Source organism: Linepithema humile, chromosome 8 (genome assembly GCF_040581485.1).
Source record: "Linepithema humile isolate Giens D197 chromosome 8, Lhum_UNIL_v1.0, whole genome shotgun sequence".
Lineage (NCBI taxonomy): Eukaryota > Metazoa > Arthropoda > Insecta > Hymenoptera > Formicidae > Linepithema > Linepithema humile.
The window spans coordinates 9,908,556-9,928,220 of NC_090135.1; the positions used below are offsets into that span (position 1 = coordinate 9,908,556).

The window sequence follows — 19,665 nt, forward strand, 5'->3', positions numbered from 1 at the left end:
TCAACAATCTTTCAATGTCATAGAAATTGTAAATATTAATATATACTTCACGTTTATAACTTGCTTTGCGTCAACTGCGACTACGTGCGACCACGAATTTTCTGCAATAAATCCCTGAGAGATGATCGTATAATCGCATCGATACCGTTATAATGTTATTATAGGCGTAGGCTCAAAGTGGTAGATAACTAGCCAGCCCACTTAATCGTGTCGTGTATAATTCACATTATAGACGATTATAGTAGCCCATACAAAAGGTGGCGATAAATCAAGTTCGTGGCGTGAAATGTTTCGCGTTCTTGCGTCTTGTTTTAACGATTCAAATAACAATTGATTCTCTGTGACGATATCTGTCGATAACGAGTTTGATAACGGCAAGAATAATAAAAGTAAATAAGTAAACACTATCTTTAATACAAAAACAGGTGCGTCAAGCAAGATGTTTGATATTTTCCGGCGATTTAAATATTCTCCCGAAAATTTTATTTAAAAAATTAAGCCCAGAGAAAATAAAAGCAAACTAATGGAGAAATTAACTTATAGGAATTTTATGAAAAGAAAGTTGATTAAAAAATAACAAACTTCAAAAGACAATCTCGAACACCATCTTGCGGTCCAACAAACCTTACTTTTCTCAATTTTCTTCTTTTTCGCTTATTTGCCTATAAAAATTCTTAAAGAATTCCAAGAATATATTTTAAGACATGTCTTTAGACTAATTTTTTAAAAGACAAAAAAAAATGTTTAATGAAAAATTTATTATTTAAAAACCCTTTGAAAAATCTTTCTCGCGAGGAATGCAAAAAATCCGCAGTGTCTTTTGAAAGCAGCCCGTAGCATGGTGTTCCGTGGCTAATACCAACACGCAAAGGGCAGGAAGAAAAGGGAAAAGGGAAAGACTTCTAGGAGATTATAGCGAATTCGCGCGATGTATGAGAGGGTTCAATGAGATCTCGCTCTCAGGTAAAGGAACGCCAAGCGTAATGCGAGCAGGTGCCGATGCGAAACGGACCAATGAAAGAGCGGGGAGCACTCGGGCAGCCACGGTATTATCTGCTGATGCGAGAGATGATTTCGCACTGAAAAGTGCTCTACCTATCGTTCCGTTCCTCCGGAGAGAATAACGACTCCTATCGATTATTACACCGGCTCTCTTTTCTGCCGTAAAAAATCCGAACCGCCTTCTCAAAGATAGACGCGTAAAAAACGAAGTAATGAAGAAACCACGATTTTATGAGGAACATCATAACTACTTTTACCCCGCAAAGAAGCTCTCGGATGGAATCGCGATGGAAGGGAAATGCCAATTATCAGAATCTCTCTCTCGACTTCGAAAAATTCGCGATCCAACATGGACGATTGATGTATTACATCAAATTAAAAAATTAAAATTTAAAACAATTTAAACTTGAATACAATAAATTAAATTTTCTTGATTTTAACTTATTCACTCATTAATTTTAATTTAAAAGAAACAAGATAATTGTACATTATTATATTTTTAACAGATATAAAATAACAAAAGTCCGACATTAAACATTATATTTTAATCTAGCGAATAATTTGTCCTAAAAATTTGAATATTATTTTGAATTGCATCAAGTAAAATGATAACTAAATGTTTCGTATTCCGAAACAGCAAGTCAGCTCGCGTGATGTGTTTTTTTCTCTGCAAAATGAAAGAAAGCTATGCATCTGCGATTTTCACAGTTATCTCCCAATTATTTTTCGATTCTTCGCACATGAAGATAGAGAAAAAAGTGCAAATACTACACGCGAGAGTAGAGGCGATGTGCAATCGAGATAATAGCGAGAGCACAGATTGCGGCACGGGATCGCGTTCGGAAAGAATCAGAAGTCAATGCCAAGGTCGGCGCGATATAATTAAGATAATAGTGACGAGCTAGCGCAGACCGCAACGCCGAGGTCGTTATTCCGATTGCATCCTCGCGCTCTCGCGGATTTATATCCACCGATACCTATATTTACATTCAAACGCGGTCGTAATAACCGCCACGAAGACAATATAATTTTAGGAAATTATTGATAGCCTTAATTAATTATTGAGGCCCTGACAAGTCTATTAATAATCCGTACGAAATTTCAGCGAGTCGCTTCAAATCGCTTTGCAATCAATCGCGATAAATCCAATATGTATAATTGTGTATATAATAAAATCCATCACTCAAAAAAATATTTCGCTGATGTAGTTAGATTTCTAGATATCGCAACAAGAATGTATCGCTATTTTTCGTATCTGTGAAAACATTGTTTGTCACATATAGAATTTATAGCAGTAATGTTCTAGCAATAGCTTCTGAAAAATTTAGGTACCATTGCTAAATGTTATTCATTGCATAATCTAACACGTGATTGATCTTATATAGATAGGCGCTTTAGAGAAACTTTCTTTTTAAAGTTCACAATACAGATATATATTCTGTTTCTGTCATCTAAACTGATTAAGTAATTACATATGCAATATCACAACAGTTGCTAATCATTTATCTGTTTTAGTTAATTTTTTACACCTAGAAAATTTTAGCTATTATTGCAAGATCATTTTTTTGAGTGTATCTATGTATATAGGAATATACATTTATAAAAGGAACTCAATGTAGGTTAAATAGATTTCATTCGAAACTTATCTACAAAGTTATTGGGAATGTAATATTTACTTAAAATCGAGACTCAGAAATTCAGGTTGTAAAATAATTTCGTCGTTAAACTGCGACGCGAGTTTTATAGAAGGCCGCGTACGTCATACCGATATAGCATTCGATGAAATGCGGCTGTCGGGGAGCGTAAAAACTTCGACGCGAAGCATGCAACCGGGCAAAAACCGCTTCAAAAGGTTAATCAACGTGCCGCGGGGGAAATTATAAATCGTTATCGGGAATTTCTGCGAAAAATCTCATTACGGAGTTAATCACAGCGCAATGCGATGTACAGGGTGCCCTGGAGGTAACAAACTACCTTTCGTCCATGAATTATTAATCTAGTTGGAAATAAATTTTTTCTACGCAAAAATGTGTCGAGAAATCTCGTCGTCAATCACTAATTTTCAATTTTTAAATCGTTTATCCTAGTAATTAATTTTCAAAATTCTAATTTGTTGAAGCATATTAAACAGAGAACAAAATCAACTTTTTAATTAAATGCAGTTTATAAAAAGAAAGAGATTTCAAGTTCGCGAAAATTACAAATCACTTGGTATATTCCGCGGCGAATCTCGATGTGGCCTGATTGTCTCCTTCCGTCTTTCTCCTCCCTAATAATACACCCGTTACTCGTCTTATTGCGGTGGGGGCAGAATGGGGAGAAGTTCAATGAGGGATTTCCCCGATAAACGGTCGGGGGAGCAAACAGCAATGAAGAGAACGTAGAAGCCGCGTTTCATGGTCTCGTTGTTCATCCCTCGCACGTCGATCGATACCGCGATAGTCGTTCTACCTGAAAATCCCCCGCAGATTGTCCTCATATAATAACGATGGATTGAAACGCGCCTATCCGCTCGCGACAAATCCCGAAATTTCGTCGTGCCGTCGAGAACGTTACGATTTTACGGTAGAAATATTCTGATCCGGAAATAACAATGGAAATCAGTAATTTTATCGCGTTTCACATCGTCACTGATTTTGCCATCAAATCTCACTTTTCAATTATATCATTGTTACATGCATATTTCATGCAAAAGTTTAAAAAATTAGATTTGAAGCAAAATACATAGTCAACATAAAAAGCTTAGAATTTCTTAATAATTACATTTTTATATTTTTACGTCGTCAACGTCTGATTCAAAGTTTTAATTATATATTATTATTCCATATAATATATGCAGAAGTTTTAAAAGTTTATGCATTTACGCATTTAACGTTAAATACGTGAATGCATCAGAATGTAAAATTTTCCGATAATTCTATTTTCATTTTTTATGTCGTGATAAATTTAAACTTTTAATTATATTATTTTGCATAACGTATGCAAAAATGATCCTAGGATTTTTCAATAAGTCTATTCTTTTCTTTTTATATTGTCAATTCATGAGTTTGATTCTAAATTTTAATTATTACAACAAAACGTAAAAATAAAACAAAAACATATAAATTCTGAAGTATTTTCAACAATTCGAGATTCTCCATTCCATCGGATAAATTCCTTCGTTAATTGTTAAATCACTGTAATATTAAACGAATGAACGGACTCGCCTTTAAATACAAAATTAGTGTAGCGTAATTCCCGTAATTCAATACGATAAACGCGAGCGTTTCGCATAAGTTTATTGCACGAAACTGCATTTGTAATTCAGCAATTATCATCCCTGGAACTTCCATACAAGCTCGTCGGTCATCTAATGCAACTGCGCATTACGTGATTTACTTAGAAATGACGGCTGTTTCCGAAATGGAACGAGTAAGCGGCAGGGGGGAGACGGGGAAGCGGCTGCAGAAGCGTCGTCTCATTAGAATCGACTAATTAAGGCCGCTCGTTTCCATTAATGAGATTCCGCTATTAGTCTTCCGCTTAAAGGTGGCTTAATCGCGGCTTACATATCGATCACGCGGATTTGTTTCTTGCCAAGAAGTTAGTTTTGCTACAATTATAACTCTAACAATTGTGATAAGTACTTAATTATTGCAAATATTAAACATTAACATTGCAATAATAATAATATAAAAAGAAGGAAGAAAAGAATGTTAGTTAGAATTACAAACTCTCATCGGTTTGGTTATTAAATTAATGAGTTACTGATTTACACAAACACTTTTAGCTCGTTTTTTATTTTATTTTTTTTCTCGTAAAAAATCACAAACTTTTTACGTATAAGTTACGTGTCGACGATTAACGTGTCGATGATAATGTAAAATGATAATAATGGAGTATAATAATTTATTATAAATAATGCGACTCTAATTTCCCGATCAAAAAACATATATGTTAATCAATAATTAAAAATCCTGTTTTTATCCTAACGATACTTACGTCTAATGATTATACTTTATTCATAGGATATTTCGTATCGTTGTATACAAGGTTACGTATTAATTACACGCTAATTAAGAGTCTGTTTGCGTCTTGATTGCGTTCGGCTGAAGACGATCGCGTGATTGAAAGCTGCGTGATAATTGGTTTGTCCTCAAAAGACTCGCGGCTTTTCAAATCTCGCGAATCCATTCACGAACGGTCGGTCCTTCGGAGATCCTTGTCGCAAGTCATGCTCGAGGATGCTGTGCCAAATTGCTTCGCGACTAATTGCATTTAACGAGCGCGATCGATCGAAGGTGCGCGTGGAGAAGACTACATGTGCTCTCCGAAGTGTGTCGCCGACGACAATGTATCCCCGTCTCGATCTTCGCAGTCGACGACCGCCATCCCGACGCCGAACTCACTCTTCCGCTTGACCGATCAGTTCGCGAGAAGTGATAGTGATGGATCTCTTCATGAATCTCCGCTCGACAGTGCAACGACGATCCAATCGTCGAATCAATTTCCATCGCTTTACCGAACGTTTCATAAGTTTGCATTCTTGTCTTTTTATTTTTAACTTTTTTTTACGAAAATAGATGTGATTATTCAGTTAATCATTAAATTAAATTGCATATAATTATTAAGAACTGAACAACTTCAAGGATCTTAAGTCAGTAAAAAAATTTTGGAATTTAATTTAATTAAAAATAAATTTTACTTTAACCAAATCTGAAGTAATGTATATAATTTTAAATTCAAAGATTACGGAAAAACAAAACATTGTTAAGAAAAAATTATTTTCATGAAACATTCAAGTACTTTTCATATATCCAATTCTCAAATATCAATGAATATTCGAATTTACGACGGAAAGTTTTTAAAATCCAATAAAAACCTTATGACACGTTCGGTAAAGTAATGGAAAATTCAGCCAAAGATCGTCATTGTCATCGAGCAGTCTTCGTGGTTGTCTTCGTGGCAGGCAGGTACAGAGACGGCGAGGAAGTAAGTCTTCGCGTTTTTCTCGCCGATATCCTTAGGTCGGCTAGTCGGTCAGAGCTTGTCCTGGAGTGCCTGGCGCAGCTCCTCGGTGGCCTTGGCCACATCCTGACCCTGCCGATGCGAGTGTATCTCCGGGCGCGCCGCGTGTTGCACCGATGAGCTCGAGCGCCGCACCGAATTGCCGCTGCCGAACTTGGGTCGCGGAATTCGCACGCGCTGAACGTCACTCAACCACGATTCCATGCTTTTTGTCTTCTGAGAAATAAACGGTGACACAGGCTCGTTTATAGCGACGATTAGCATGATCAGTGCGAAAAAAAAAAACATCAAAGGTGCAAGCTTGTTGAAGCCGAAACGAAAATTTCAGAATCGCAATGAAGTGTTGCATGATAAAAATAGGACTTGGATACTTTAAAAAACATTTTTGAATTCTAGGATGCTTGAATTTGTAATTTCACGATTTTTTTTGCAGAAACAATACAAATCCTATTTATATGCAACACTTTGAAGAAAGCCATGACGCAGACGTTTATAGCGGCGATTAAAGCCGTTAGCGAGTTGATTAGATGAGAGAGTTTGTGAGAATCGAGTTGAGGAATTGAAAAGAAGGTCTCGGTGAGACTTCCGGGATAAAGGCAGTGACAGATTCATGGGGCTTATAGAGGCGATTAGCGTCATTTAACGAGTGAGTTAGAAGAGAGAGTTTGACAATGAGTTTGTTAGAATTGTATACAAAATTAAAGTAAAAGACAGAGTAAATGCTTTTCCTTCAAAAAGAAAGCGATGAAAACCTGCGCGTTCTTAATAGCATTATTGAGTTCTAAGTAAGAGGAAACTTAAGTTAGCTAGAAATTGAATTAAGCAGATGACGTGAAAGAAAACTAGCTGAGAATTTCTGGATTGTTGGATGCAAAGTACCGGGGTCATTTGGAATTTGTGCATTCTAATTTGAAAATCCTGATAATTGTAAACTTTAAGATTTACAGATCTAACAATGAGATACGTCAATTCTGAAATTACTGATATTTTACAATCTGGCAATCTATCGGGACGATTTATCATAAAATAATTTATGCGGCTCTTTATGTTAAATTTAATATGAAAAACTGCGTAACTTTTTTAGTTGCTTGATAAATTGTCAGGTTATAAAATATCAGTGATTCCAGAATTCCAATCGTCGGCAATTTTTTCTGTAAATCTGTTTCAATCTATCTACGATTTTGAATGATAAAGTTTCGTGGACAAAAATACATATAGATATTTGAAATCAAAGACTTTACGAGGTCGACTGTCTACAGAGATTGAAAACGATGCGCGAACGTTCAAGTAAGGAGAATAACTCGATCTCTACTGGAATTTTATGATCTTGTTTACGCCCAGTCGCATCGAGAATGAACGAATGGTGAGAAAAACAAGCCATGATCTGCAGACGATGCAGAGGATGGATCGAAGAGATATTTCAAACGATTTTGCAGCAAATGCTTTGCAAAAATACATACATTCTATAGTCCTATTTATTTATTTCCAAATAGTTGAAATTATTATGATTATTATTATTCCTGACAAACTCCATTAAAGTTATCAAATAATTTTCTGAGAAGAAAATATTCTGCTAAATATTTTAAATTTGCGAAGAAAGATAATGTCTTATGTCCAAAGCTTTGGAAAAAAATTTTTATTCTGAAAAAATTTTTAAATCTATTTTGATACGATTTTTAGGGATTCCAAGATTCATACTTCAGAACAACTGTTAGCATATTTCTCACAAAGGCAAATACAGGATTAGCAAGTTATGCAGCAACTCTATTATCGACTACCGTCCGCTCTACGTATACGCACGTGCACCTGCGTATGCGAGCGGGATTATTATCAGTCCACCTTCTCTCTGCTTAATGATCTCGCTGCGGCCGGATTTCATCAAGCGCAACGTGGTTTCCTAATCGAAGCAGCGTAATTACGTGATATGTGAACTAGAGGTTCGCGATACTCTACGAAATTCCCGATGTATAATAACGGAAGATGTGCAAATTCGTCAAATTCGACGGGAAGTCATATTTCCGAATGTTAGTGTTTCAAACATTTTCAAGAGACACACTCCGAAATACTATTGAAAATATTAAATAATTCACTTGTAAGAACAATAACTGTTTGCGAGATAATTAATAATGGATAACTAATTAAATATCTGATTAAAAAATAATCAAGTAATTTGATATATTTAGAAGAAAATAACGCTAATTTTGCAAATCAGATATCTGATTCGCGGAAATCAGATTTCAACTCTGTTCTCCACCTGCTGCTTGTTTTCAAACCGGTAAATTCATCTTATTTCCTTTGTAGAAATTATCTAGATGTACCAGTAATCTGTTTCAGTCGACTGTTCACCGCGCACTAACATAAATGAAAAATCAATCAATTTGCCGAAAAAAGAACCTACTCGACCCGCCTAGTTCTAACAGCTTGACAATTATCACTGCGTGCCACTTCTCGAAATGCTCAAATGCGACGCGCAGCACGATTGCGTTTTACCGCGAACGTGCCACGTTTCGTTCTGACGAAAATTTCATGACATTAAAAATGGGTCATTCGACAACTTCGAAGGCCGAGAGTAATAACGAATTTTATCCATTGAAGCAGAATTCTCGGATACTACAATAATGATTCCGGAATAAATACGGGACTGTACGATGTATGCATATTTGAAAAGCGTCCGACGCGTGTTCCGAAAATCGCTAGCCGACAACAAAGGCGGCCCGCCGTGATTTACATCGTTGCGAATGTAACATCGACGCGGAATGTCAATTGACGTTTAACCTACATCGAACGCTTCCCTGTACGTGGAATATTTTACGCTTCTACAAGCGCGTCGCAATTAAAGTTCCCCATATTGCGAAAAACGGAAAATATATTGCGGGAAATATTCGTAACGAAAATAATTACTTTATTAATAAATATATATTCATTACGAAACGAGGAAAATATATATAACTTTTTTTGTACATATATAAACTATTTTTTCAGAAAATACACACATTTTTATAAATTTGTAAAATATTTGTTTAAGGAAAATCGCATTCGTGATATTACCGATAAATGTATAATAGTTAATTACATGAAGCAATATTGTTTAAATGTTTATAGAGAAAGTTAGTAAATGTGAGGAGTTCATAGCATCAAAGGATATGTTAGAAGTGAGAAAATGTTTGTTAGAAGAATGTCGTGATATAATTGTTTAAATAATATAATTTTTTATAGCAAATAAACCCAAACTCTTTCCAAATTTCAAATCTGATAAATACCTGTTGAGTGTTTAACGGTTCGCCTGAACGAACAATTAGGATCCAACCGTGGATTTTTATGAGTCAGCTTCCGGATTGCGAGATAAAAGAACGATCGCGTATGTGAAGGACCAGCGTGAAATAATGAACGAGACGTTCGCGGGATGAAAGCGACGCGAGAAGTGCTCGATTCGCTGGTGTCTGCGCGACTGATTCAGGAATCGGTTATGAAGCGGCCCCGACGCAGGTTCACATTTACCTGATCAGGGGAGTGAGTCAGAAGAGTCCCGAAGAGAAAGAGAGAGGTGAGAATGGCGTGGAAGGAGTCAAAGCAGAAAAAGGGAGAGGGAGCGAATGAGAACAACAAACGAAGGTGGGGTAGCCAAGGAGCGAGAGAAATCACGAGCGAAGAAAGGAGGATCGAGGATCGTTGGTGAAGGGAGTGGGGGGGGGAGGGGGGGGAAGGACTGGTAACAGGTGAGAGAAGATCAGGAACGTAGGCAGCGACGTATTCAAGCCCGCAAGTCGAGAAAGTCAAATGTGAAACAAATTTTTGAAAGATACATCTTAATATTTTCAACAATTCTAAAATATTAAATAAGTAACATGAGTAATTAACAAAATTTTTAGAAATATTACTGCGTACAAGATAAGATTGTGTAATTCATATATTTAAATAACTGAAGATAATTATTAAAATCTCCGAATATTATATTTATTTCGACCTATTTTTTGTGAAAATGTTTGCAATTTTTGCAGTGAAAAATCCTGAAGAAAATTTTACATTTGCATACGGTAACGTTATATGATTCTTCGCTTACTTATTTATAATTGTTTATTTACTAATGTCGCTTGCGGGCCCAGCAATCGCGACTACATCGCCGAAATCGGCTCGCAGCAACGTTGCCGGATCAACAGCATCGTGAATGCAGGTTACAGTCTTTCTCAGATACAACATCCTCTCTTCGAGACTCTCGCGCTATCGAAAGGTCTGATAACAGGGGCGTATCGGAGTGACCTGGCGACCGCCGGATCGTTATCGTCCGTCGCTCGGCCGCAATCCTACGATTCGGAAAAATCGCGGCTTATTGTGCGCGCGGGGAGAAGATACGGTGATAAGAGGAGAGAGAGAGAGAGAGAGCATGTGCATCGACATGCACGCGGCTGATGATATAACGAGGCGGTGGATCGCGTGACACCTTCAGCCATGCCGCGCCATGCTTTTTCATGGTATACCGGGTGCACCGAGACGAGCAGCGGTAATTATGGATAACTGTGTACGGAAGAATTATGTCTTCCGGCTGTATTCTATGTTCTGATTTTTGGAATTTAGCATAAAAGGAGTTATACTTTGCGATACATTAATACAGGAATTATGAACTGCATGAAAATAATAATTTTACAGCCGTACGCTATAATTTCTAAACCTGATTTCAAAATAACGGAACTATTTTTATTAATAAAAATAGCGGAATACGCACGTAAAGTTTGCGATATGTTTGGGGGAAAATTTTTGACATTTTCTGTGCTTTGATTTTTCGAATTAATCCGAGAATTAAGAAATTACTTTGTTAAAAATAGGAGAAAATAAAATGCAATGTGTTAATGTGAACATTATTACGTACACGAGAATGCGATAACAGCGTTAGAAGTTCGTCGAACCAGCACGTATTGCGTCACTCCGCAGACCAGTTCGTGAGTGACACCTACGCCTGAAAATCGACGTGTTTCTACAAGTTCGTTAGGACTTTAGTCAGAATAACTTACAAACGAATTAGGCACGATCGTGACACAGTGGAAAATTCTCATTTGTAATTGAATGATGAGATTTCCAATAATCTCGTTTATAGATTACGTACTTTTTTGCTTTACTTTGTGATAATCTTTACTTTTAAGATGTTGCGACAGAGCAACATGTAGTCTAAGAAGAATGACCAACATTTCTTTGATCAATAAAAAAATGACACATATACTAAAAATGTAGCACACAACCACATCAGTAAGTCGTCCAGTCGTCATCATTGTCAATAATAGCCTGGCATCTCCGTACTATAATATTGTAGATAGCACACTGCGCAGAGAGAGATGACAGGCTATTATTGACGACTGGACGACTTACTAATGTGCTTGTGTATTACATTTTGTAGTGTATGTGTAATTTTTTATAGATTTTTTTCAAGTAAGTTTATAATTAAAGAAACGGTCATGTTTTTTTATAGGCATACTGTAATTGCATGGTGTTTAAGAAAGTCCTAGTTTCGCACTTTGTCATAGCAAAAAATGTTTAACTGTTCCCAAAAAATTAAATCTATCATCAATTATTAAAAAAGATTTGATAGAAAATAAGAATAAATTAGTTTCCAATATCATATTAATTTATTAATATTTTAGTTTGCTAGTTCTTGAAATATTAGATTTTAAAAGTCTTCAAGTAATTTTCTATAATTGTTATTTCAAAAATAAATGTGCAAAACCGTTCGTATAATTTCTTTCTTTTTCAACGGCTTCTTTCAATTCTTGTGACTTCAAGAAAGTCAATAGATTCTAAATTAAAAAGACTTTGAAGACAGAATGACGCTTTCCACTAGCTACCGATACATTAGTATGCTAATAAATTAGTAAATTAAGCAGCCAATAAATTAGCACGCGACGGTGCTTCCTGCGGTGATTGCATCGTTGCGCTTCCAATCGACAAACACTCCTTCGACAAATGTCATCGTAATTAACGGAGAAACGTCATTTCCATTTACGACACGCAGACGGGAAGAGCAGGAACGGGAACCGGTCGTTCGACAACTCGCATTTCCAAGAACGAGGCTCTTGCGAGATCGCTTAACCGTGGTATCTTTAAACGCGCGCGACAATTGTGACCTACATCGCGAAATCGTAAAACACCGGTCTTCCTGCTCGGGTCCCAGTTTGAATGTCCCCCCGAGAGTCCCCTCCCTCCCGCGTTTGTTCTACGTGATCCTCGGGTTCTGTATAACGGAACGCCGTCCCGAAACTTTCTCCGGCGCGCAGCGACGCGGCCATTAATAACCAGACGATTATTATTTCCTGCCGCAGCCGCTGCAGGCTAAGGTTACTGGGTGACCACGAATACACGATTTGAATTTAGAACAATGCCGGCGAGCGGCTGAAGTCGAATCGGCGGCATTTTAATGGCAATGTTAATTCTCGAAGCAGCTTGAAGTATCTTAGCAGAATTTTTCTTTCCTAAGAAAAAACGTAATTCCTTATAAAGCATCGAAGATTGATTAATTATTTCTTACGATAAATCACTTGTCGAAAAAAACTAACTTTACCGCGTTAACATATTTTATGATGATTAATATTAACTGAGAACGAAAAAAAACTCCATTTATCACTGATGATCTTCATCTCCGTGCAAAAATTGCTAGACGCGTTTCTTACGAAAATTACATCCTGCCGTAACTAAGGCACTGTGAAATGATTCTCATAACGTGTAACTGGTTTCATACGATCCTTCGCGGCTAGGGGGACGTGCTCCAGTTAAGACGGCAACAACAATCGGGCCCACCTGCGCGCCGTTACGCATCCCCGCGTAAAATGATCATAACCGCGCGCGTGTCGATTTAGGTCCCATGATCGCGCTCACAAAGAGACCGTCCGGTTATGTACGTATGGCACTTTCCAAGTATCGTTTTTCTCGCACGATCGAACCGAGCTCCTAGTGTCGGTTTACTTCAGCTTCGGTTACCTTTCGCGGCGCTGGTAAACCGATGCTTGTTTCACTGCAATGCAACGAGATAAAGTAATGGAGATGCAGAGCATCATCTCGTGCACGGCAAACAACAAGAAAATAAAGTACACAATACAAATACTGAAGAACTTGAAAAACGAAAAATTGCTAGACATTATATGCTTGTGAACGAATTACTGTGGCTGCCCGGGAAAGATAAAGGCAATAAAAGCGAAAAAAGACTTGCAGAAAGAAAGAGAGAGAGAGAAAGAGAGATCGGTTCCACAATGAGAAATTAGCTCAACAAGATTAGCACAATTAGTAATAAAATGAATGAAGCGTATATAAAAGAAGAATGTACAGAATGTAAGCTAAAATTTCTTTATAATCCATCTTTATAATCGATCTTTATAATCCATCACATTTGATTGTGTTTATTATGCATCATTTCAAAAAAAATAAAAGCAGATAACAATCAAGTTTATTACTGAATTACAAAGGGTATCACATATAAGTAGACGATGTAAAAAAAAACGATATGGATCACCCGTCTATTTCGATTAATACAATTTTTGAATTTTATTAAAAATTGAAAGAAAGACGACATAGAATTTTTTACCGGACTAAATTGATTTAAATAAAATTGTTGAAATCTGTGAAAAATAAAATTTGCGTGTGTTGCGGGTTGATTCGTTTCGCCCTTCTTCTCTTTATACGCCCGCCCTTAATTATCTTAATTATTCTAATTATCTTAATTCGCGTAATCATCGCTCGCACCTGCATCGTCCGCAATATTTACACGCGCTGAGGCGCGAATCAGACATAATAAATGGGGTGGACCGGTGCTAACATGAGGCATTTCCGGTTGTTGCGCGGATGTGCGGCCGCGTTTGTAGGAGAGCGACGGGGGTTGCGAGGGTAGCGACGCCGAGATGATCGGTAACGGGCGGCGCGGCGGCGTCGCCGGCGAGCGGGATCGCGATTTGGACGAGGATGACGAGCTCGAGTGCAGGGAGGAAAGGAGCTCGGAGAGTGGAGGCGGAGGTGGTGGGGGTTTCGGTGGTTGGAGGTCCCACCTGCTCGGTGGCCTTACGCAACGCGTCAAATCCTGGTACTGGGGCGCCAGGCCCCTCGTAAGTTTTCCCCATTCAACGAAACACACACGCACACACACCTATCGCACATATAAACACTTTTTCTCTCTCAGACACGCACGGTTTTTATCTCTTCTTTTTCGTTTCTTTTTTCTCTCTCGTCTTTTTAACGTCGCGGCTCATCCTCTCCGCCGCCGTCCGACATTTCGCACCAACTCGCTGCGGAGCGGAAATGAGGGAAGATAAATTGGAAGAGAAGTCCGCGATCTTCCGTTGAAATTGAGTTTGGAAGATCCTTCTCATTGTTTTAGATATATACTTTTGTACGAGCATTGTCCACAAAATGTAAGGTACAATTGTGTGTAAGGTAATCTTTAATATTATACTTTTAATGTACTTACGTATAAAATAATCTTATAAATTTTCGATATACACGAAAAAGTTTCTTCACAGAAAGCTTGCACTTTGCTTTGTTTTTTAACAAAGTTATAATCTCGATTAATTCTTTGAGATATATCGATAAAAATATTTCACGTTAAAAATAAGAAAAAAGTTATAATTTTCTTGTACGATAACAGCTATTTAATTTCTTAATTTCTGTAATTGTAAAATCTTCTGTAAAACCTTTTTCATTTGAGAAAGTAATGGAATTTCATGTTTTTTAATCGTCTCTTTTTCCAAATCGAAATTTTATCTTATTTAATCACTTATTCTTTTCATTTATATTTATTTCTATCTCTAATTGTGATTTTGATGTTCTTAATTCCTTCAATTGTAATTTCCAATACGATGTTTTATTATATGTCTATTTTGCTTCAAGAATTTTTGAGAATTATTTCATACGACCTATCTATAAAAATGAGAAACGTGAATGCGATTCGATAATCGATCATATCTCGATGAGAAAGAAGTGTATGCAATCAATGCAACGAGCAGCTATTTTCGCATCGGAGAAAAATGTGCAGAAACACTCTATCCGGATATCTCGCCGGAAGTCTCGATAACATCTCCGCGAAAAATTACAATGGCGAAATTGCAATCGAGTTCATCGCTGTTGCTACATGTACTCAATGACATCATTAGAGACGGGGAAAGCGGTAATTAATATTGCGAATTATTTATAAATATTTTACTTCATTGTCTGAAGACGGATAACAATTAAGCTTCATTAAATGTACTAGAGTTATTAGCACATCATGTAGAAATCAATATCTAGATAAATATCTAATTGTAAGTATGACATTTATTTCACTATTTTTCTAAAATGTATTTTCTTTTACTATTTTAATACTAATTTACTTCTTAAAAAGCTCCACAAAATTTCATTTATTGCTTTATTTACTGTCTATTAAATTAAATGTTTGTTAAATTTATTATTACTTTTAAAAATAGGAGTTCCAAGAGTTTTCCTTTCAGCACGAATGGTCGTGTGCTACAATTTAATTGTAAGTTATAGTATAATTGGCCAAAAGAAAATAACACAGAAAGGTGGACCGCAGCGTGACAACAAAGTCTCGTAATAAAAATCGCATTATACTGGAACAACGAGACATTATAAACTTCCGGCGAGGTTACATCGCAGTTACATCGATCGCATTTGTAACATCCGACTCGCGCTTACGCAAAATAATATCAAAAAGAAAAAAAAACTTTGCGAATCACACAAAGTCTTTAGAAAAAGCAAATAAGATAAGATATAATTAATCAGTAATTATTTCACAATTACGGGCGCGTGAGATTATGTAATTCTCAGAAAATCAAGATTTTCGCAATTTTTTATACATAAAACTTTTTTAATCTTTCTTAATTTTAATCGATAAATTAATGTTTTTTATTCTCATCGATAGACAAATTCCTTACTTTATTCGAACAATTTTATTCTAATCGAAATGCGAGTCACGGCGAAACGCGGCTGGTGGAGAGGAAGGGAAATAGGGGGAGAGAAGCAACTCGGATGATCGCGACAGGACGGAAATTGATGCGATTCGCGAAGCGCCACCGGAAACGTCTGTTCCCTTCGGCATGAGTTTACTTCCTAATTAGATCTCTCTATCTCTCTCTCACACCACATATATATTTATACGATCAAGTAATCCTTGTGCTCCTAGAGCTAGCGAAATTTAGTCGAGCATATAGCGTTAGGTGTTGTACGTGTTTTTTATCTTAGATGGTGTTTTGCACATGCTACTTTTTTACGATTTGTCCTTACTTATTCTAGCACGATCACTATATTTACAGTTATACGTATATACAGAGCGTCTCTCTCTTTCCCGTATCTCCGTCCGTCGTGTCGAATTTTAACTCGAATTTTAACGGACGAAAGTCAAGTCAATTTTTCTTTCGCGAAATCACCAAGGAAGATCCAGTTAATGTAAATGGATTAAAACAGCGACGATTTGAATGTGAATTGAAAATTCACAAGAGACCGAATTAGAAATTCGTCAGCTATTACGCAAGTGTATACTTTGGGAGGTGAAAATAAGATAAATTTTATCTCTGAGAATGGAGCAGATCTTTTTCACAAGAATTTTACGCGATGCTCCCTTAATTGCGACGCAGAGTAATCTATCTTCGCTATGAAATTTTCACTAATTAGTTGCCTTCAACTTTGTCGCGATCGAGTCTCGTCGAGTCTCCGTCGTTAAAAACTCGATTGGCTGAGACGTTCTATATATACACACGTATATACGGGCACGGGGTTGTATATGCGCTATATATTCATATAGATGTCTTGGCATGCACGATCACTTTACTCACATAAAAAACTGGAAGGAATTTTCGCGAGAGAGGAAATATTTTCACGTGATTCCCCGCGAGATATTTTCGCAATGTGTTCAACGATATCAATTGCTTTAAATAATTCATGATACCAATGTCTTCTAGCAGACTATTTGTTAGCAAAGATAAATCTTGTGACGTGGAAAAATTGGATTGAATGAAAAAAGTTGAATTAAAGAAATGACAGAAATAACATCGCGAGAGGAAAGTCGTTTTCATCAGAACGCTGAGAAATTTTATCCGGGATTAATCAATCTCAACTTTCGCAATATAAGTTTTCCGGTGTAAGTACAAAAATCGTGGGCGGATGCGTCGAGCAGAAAGAGAAATTTCCGGCCGGAAAACTTCAAGCGGATTATCGCGCGAGAAGAGTGAGATGCATTGTGTCACGCGTGCGTGGCGCAATGTATTCACGCACTTTCACCGTTCTCGTGTTGCGTTTCTCGCGAAGCGGCAAGTCGAGCTAATTAACGCGATCTTCTCGCCTTTCGACCGTGAACTCGACAGATCGGATGGCTGATAAGAGAAATGCTAAAAATTAATTATTTTCCATATTAATAACTAATTAATTAAAATAGTTATTTTAGTGTAGCCCAGTATGATATATCCCGCACACGTAATTAGTATAATTAAAGTTTGATCAATTATTTCGTTAGAATAGTTATCCAACTTTGATTTAGATTAACACTTAATTAGATTTCCATACTATTGTAATTAAAGCCCGGTCAATTATTTTCGTGGAGTATTAATTAAAATTTGACACAGTAAAGTGGATCCTCTACATATTGTTCATTGAGTAACATCTATTTATTATTATGTACTGAAAAAATCCCATTTACGTAGTCAGTTATATACAAAGTATGAACAGTATTGAGATGAGAATCGATTATCAAAATTACCCCAGCTGCATGAGTGTCAAATGGTAGTTTAAAAAGATTTAAGAATATTTAGCTCGATAAATATATATAATCGGGGTCTTTTCTATCTCATATCTTCTAACTTAAATACATATTTTTCTATTATTATAATATACATATAATTTATTTATCTCATAACTTGTATTATATGAGATATTTTTTATCTTTTTACAATTTCTATTGTTACGCATATTTTTTCCTATCAATTTGAAAAGGAGCGTTTGATCGAAAGAAAAATACATGCAACATAAATAAAACATATTCATATATTAATAACAAATATACAAAAAAGAGAAATTTGTGTAAAAATATAGCGAAAATAGAAAAGACCCGATAATTGTTCTTAGCAGCGTAATTAGTATTGCAGACTTAGTCATACAACGTGGGATCGTATATAGTTCGTTAGCTATTATAGTTGAATATCGGCGATTGGATAGTCAATAGTGTTCGCGATTGGAAACTGTCTCTGCTGTCGATGTGTGCGTCGTTTCTCCGCTGCGCATTCGAACGACGGTAAGCCGGTTGTGTCGTGCACAGAATCGGAGCCGACGACGGCGAGCAAATCTAGCGGACAATTAGAATGCGACAACGACAACACGACCGCGCCACCACACCACCACCACTACCACTACCACCATTCTCTTTATCTCTCTCTCTCTCCGAGCACCACCAACACCCAACTGCTACCAGCCTGCCATCAGCAAAAGCATGACTCAATTTTTCGATATATATACATATATATATATATATATATATTCTTGTGATCTATATATTTATCATATACATATCGATATATGTATAGCCGTCACTCGCGTATGTGTACATTATATGCTCGCGCGTCAGCACATACGATTCACATACATGCACATAGGTAATGTGATACTGCACGCAAAAGGAAAAGCGGAATGGAACAATGCAGTTGAATCGCGGAAAGAGACGATAAAACTATGTAAATAATTCTGATATTTTACCGTTAAAATATTTACATTTCTCTATGCACTGTTAAACTCTTTCTAATAAAATTAAAATATATAATAAGAAAGGTAGAAAAGTTTTACTATCATTGTTAAAATATCTTCCTAATTTTTATCATTAAAAGTTTGCTATTAAAATTAGAATAGTAAATAAATACTCTCTTGTCGCAATTAAAATATCTTTCCACTTTTTTAATATTATTCCTGTTTGATTTCCAGCACGCTAGATAAGGCATGCAAGATGAGAAAGTATCGAGAGAATAGTTAGAATGCACTCCGAGAATGCTATCAAAATACACTTCTGTCTATCAGCTTCCGATCAGCACTTTCGCATTTTACATCGAGATTAATGTTCCACGGAGAAATGTACTGCAAACTTGCGGGAGTTCGAGAACATTACAATAACATCTCGCATTATATATACATCTAATGCCGGAAGCTGCGTGAAGACTACCAGAACGCTCTTCCACCGCAGCGTGCACGCGATTACGCTAGCATAAGCCTTCTTAGCTCTTATGTGCTATCATCGTACATGTGTCTGTGCATCGAGACGAATTTCCGGATGCGCAATAGCAACCACGTTTAATTTTATTAATAAAATGACCAAATCTGAAATTGCGAAGAACGAAAATAATAAAATAATAAATAATTCTACAATATTATGAAATTATTAACTCAAAATAACCAAAAGATTCGGAATCCAAAATCAAATTTATTTCGTTCCTATATAAAATATATAACTCGAAATAATTTAGGATTTTAAATTTGAAATAAAATTTGGCCTTTAATAGAAAATTCTAAAGTTGGAAGCTTCATAACTTAAACATGACTTCACATTCTACTTAATATATTTATTATTTTCCCATTCTAAAATATAATCGAAAGATTTGGCATACAACTTTCGGTTGCTGTCGCGAATCCGGCAAGATGGCCGCAGGAAGGGGCCCGATG

At 36.5% G+C, this 19,665-nt stretch overlaps 1 protein-coding gene across 7 annotated transcripts in view; it reads left to right on the forward strand.

The window, feature by feature from the left end:
- The window catches only part of LOC105676826 (whirlin), a 75,945-nt gene that overhangs the window by 47,623 nt on the left and 8,657 nt on the right, over positions 1-19,665 (forward strand). For 5 of the 7 annotated variants that reach the window (XM_067360530.1, XM_067360532.1, XM_067360533.1 and 2 more), the window contains one exon: positions 13,848-14,084. The exons of the other annotated variants lie outside the window; for them this stretch is intronic. In XM_067360530.1, coding sequence (XP_067216631.1) covers positions 13,848-14,084 — 237 coding nt within the window. The remainder of the gene's footprint in view (positions 1-13,847; positions 14,085-19,665) is intronic. 7 annotated transcript variants of the gene reach the window in all.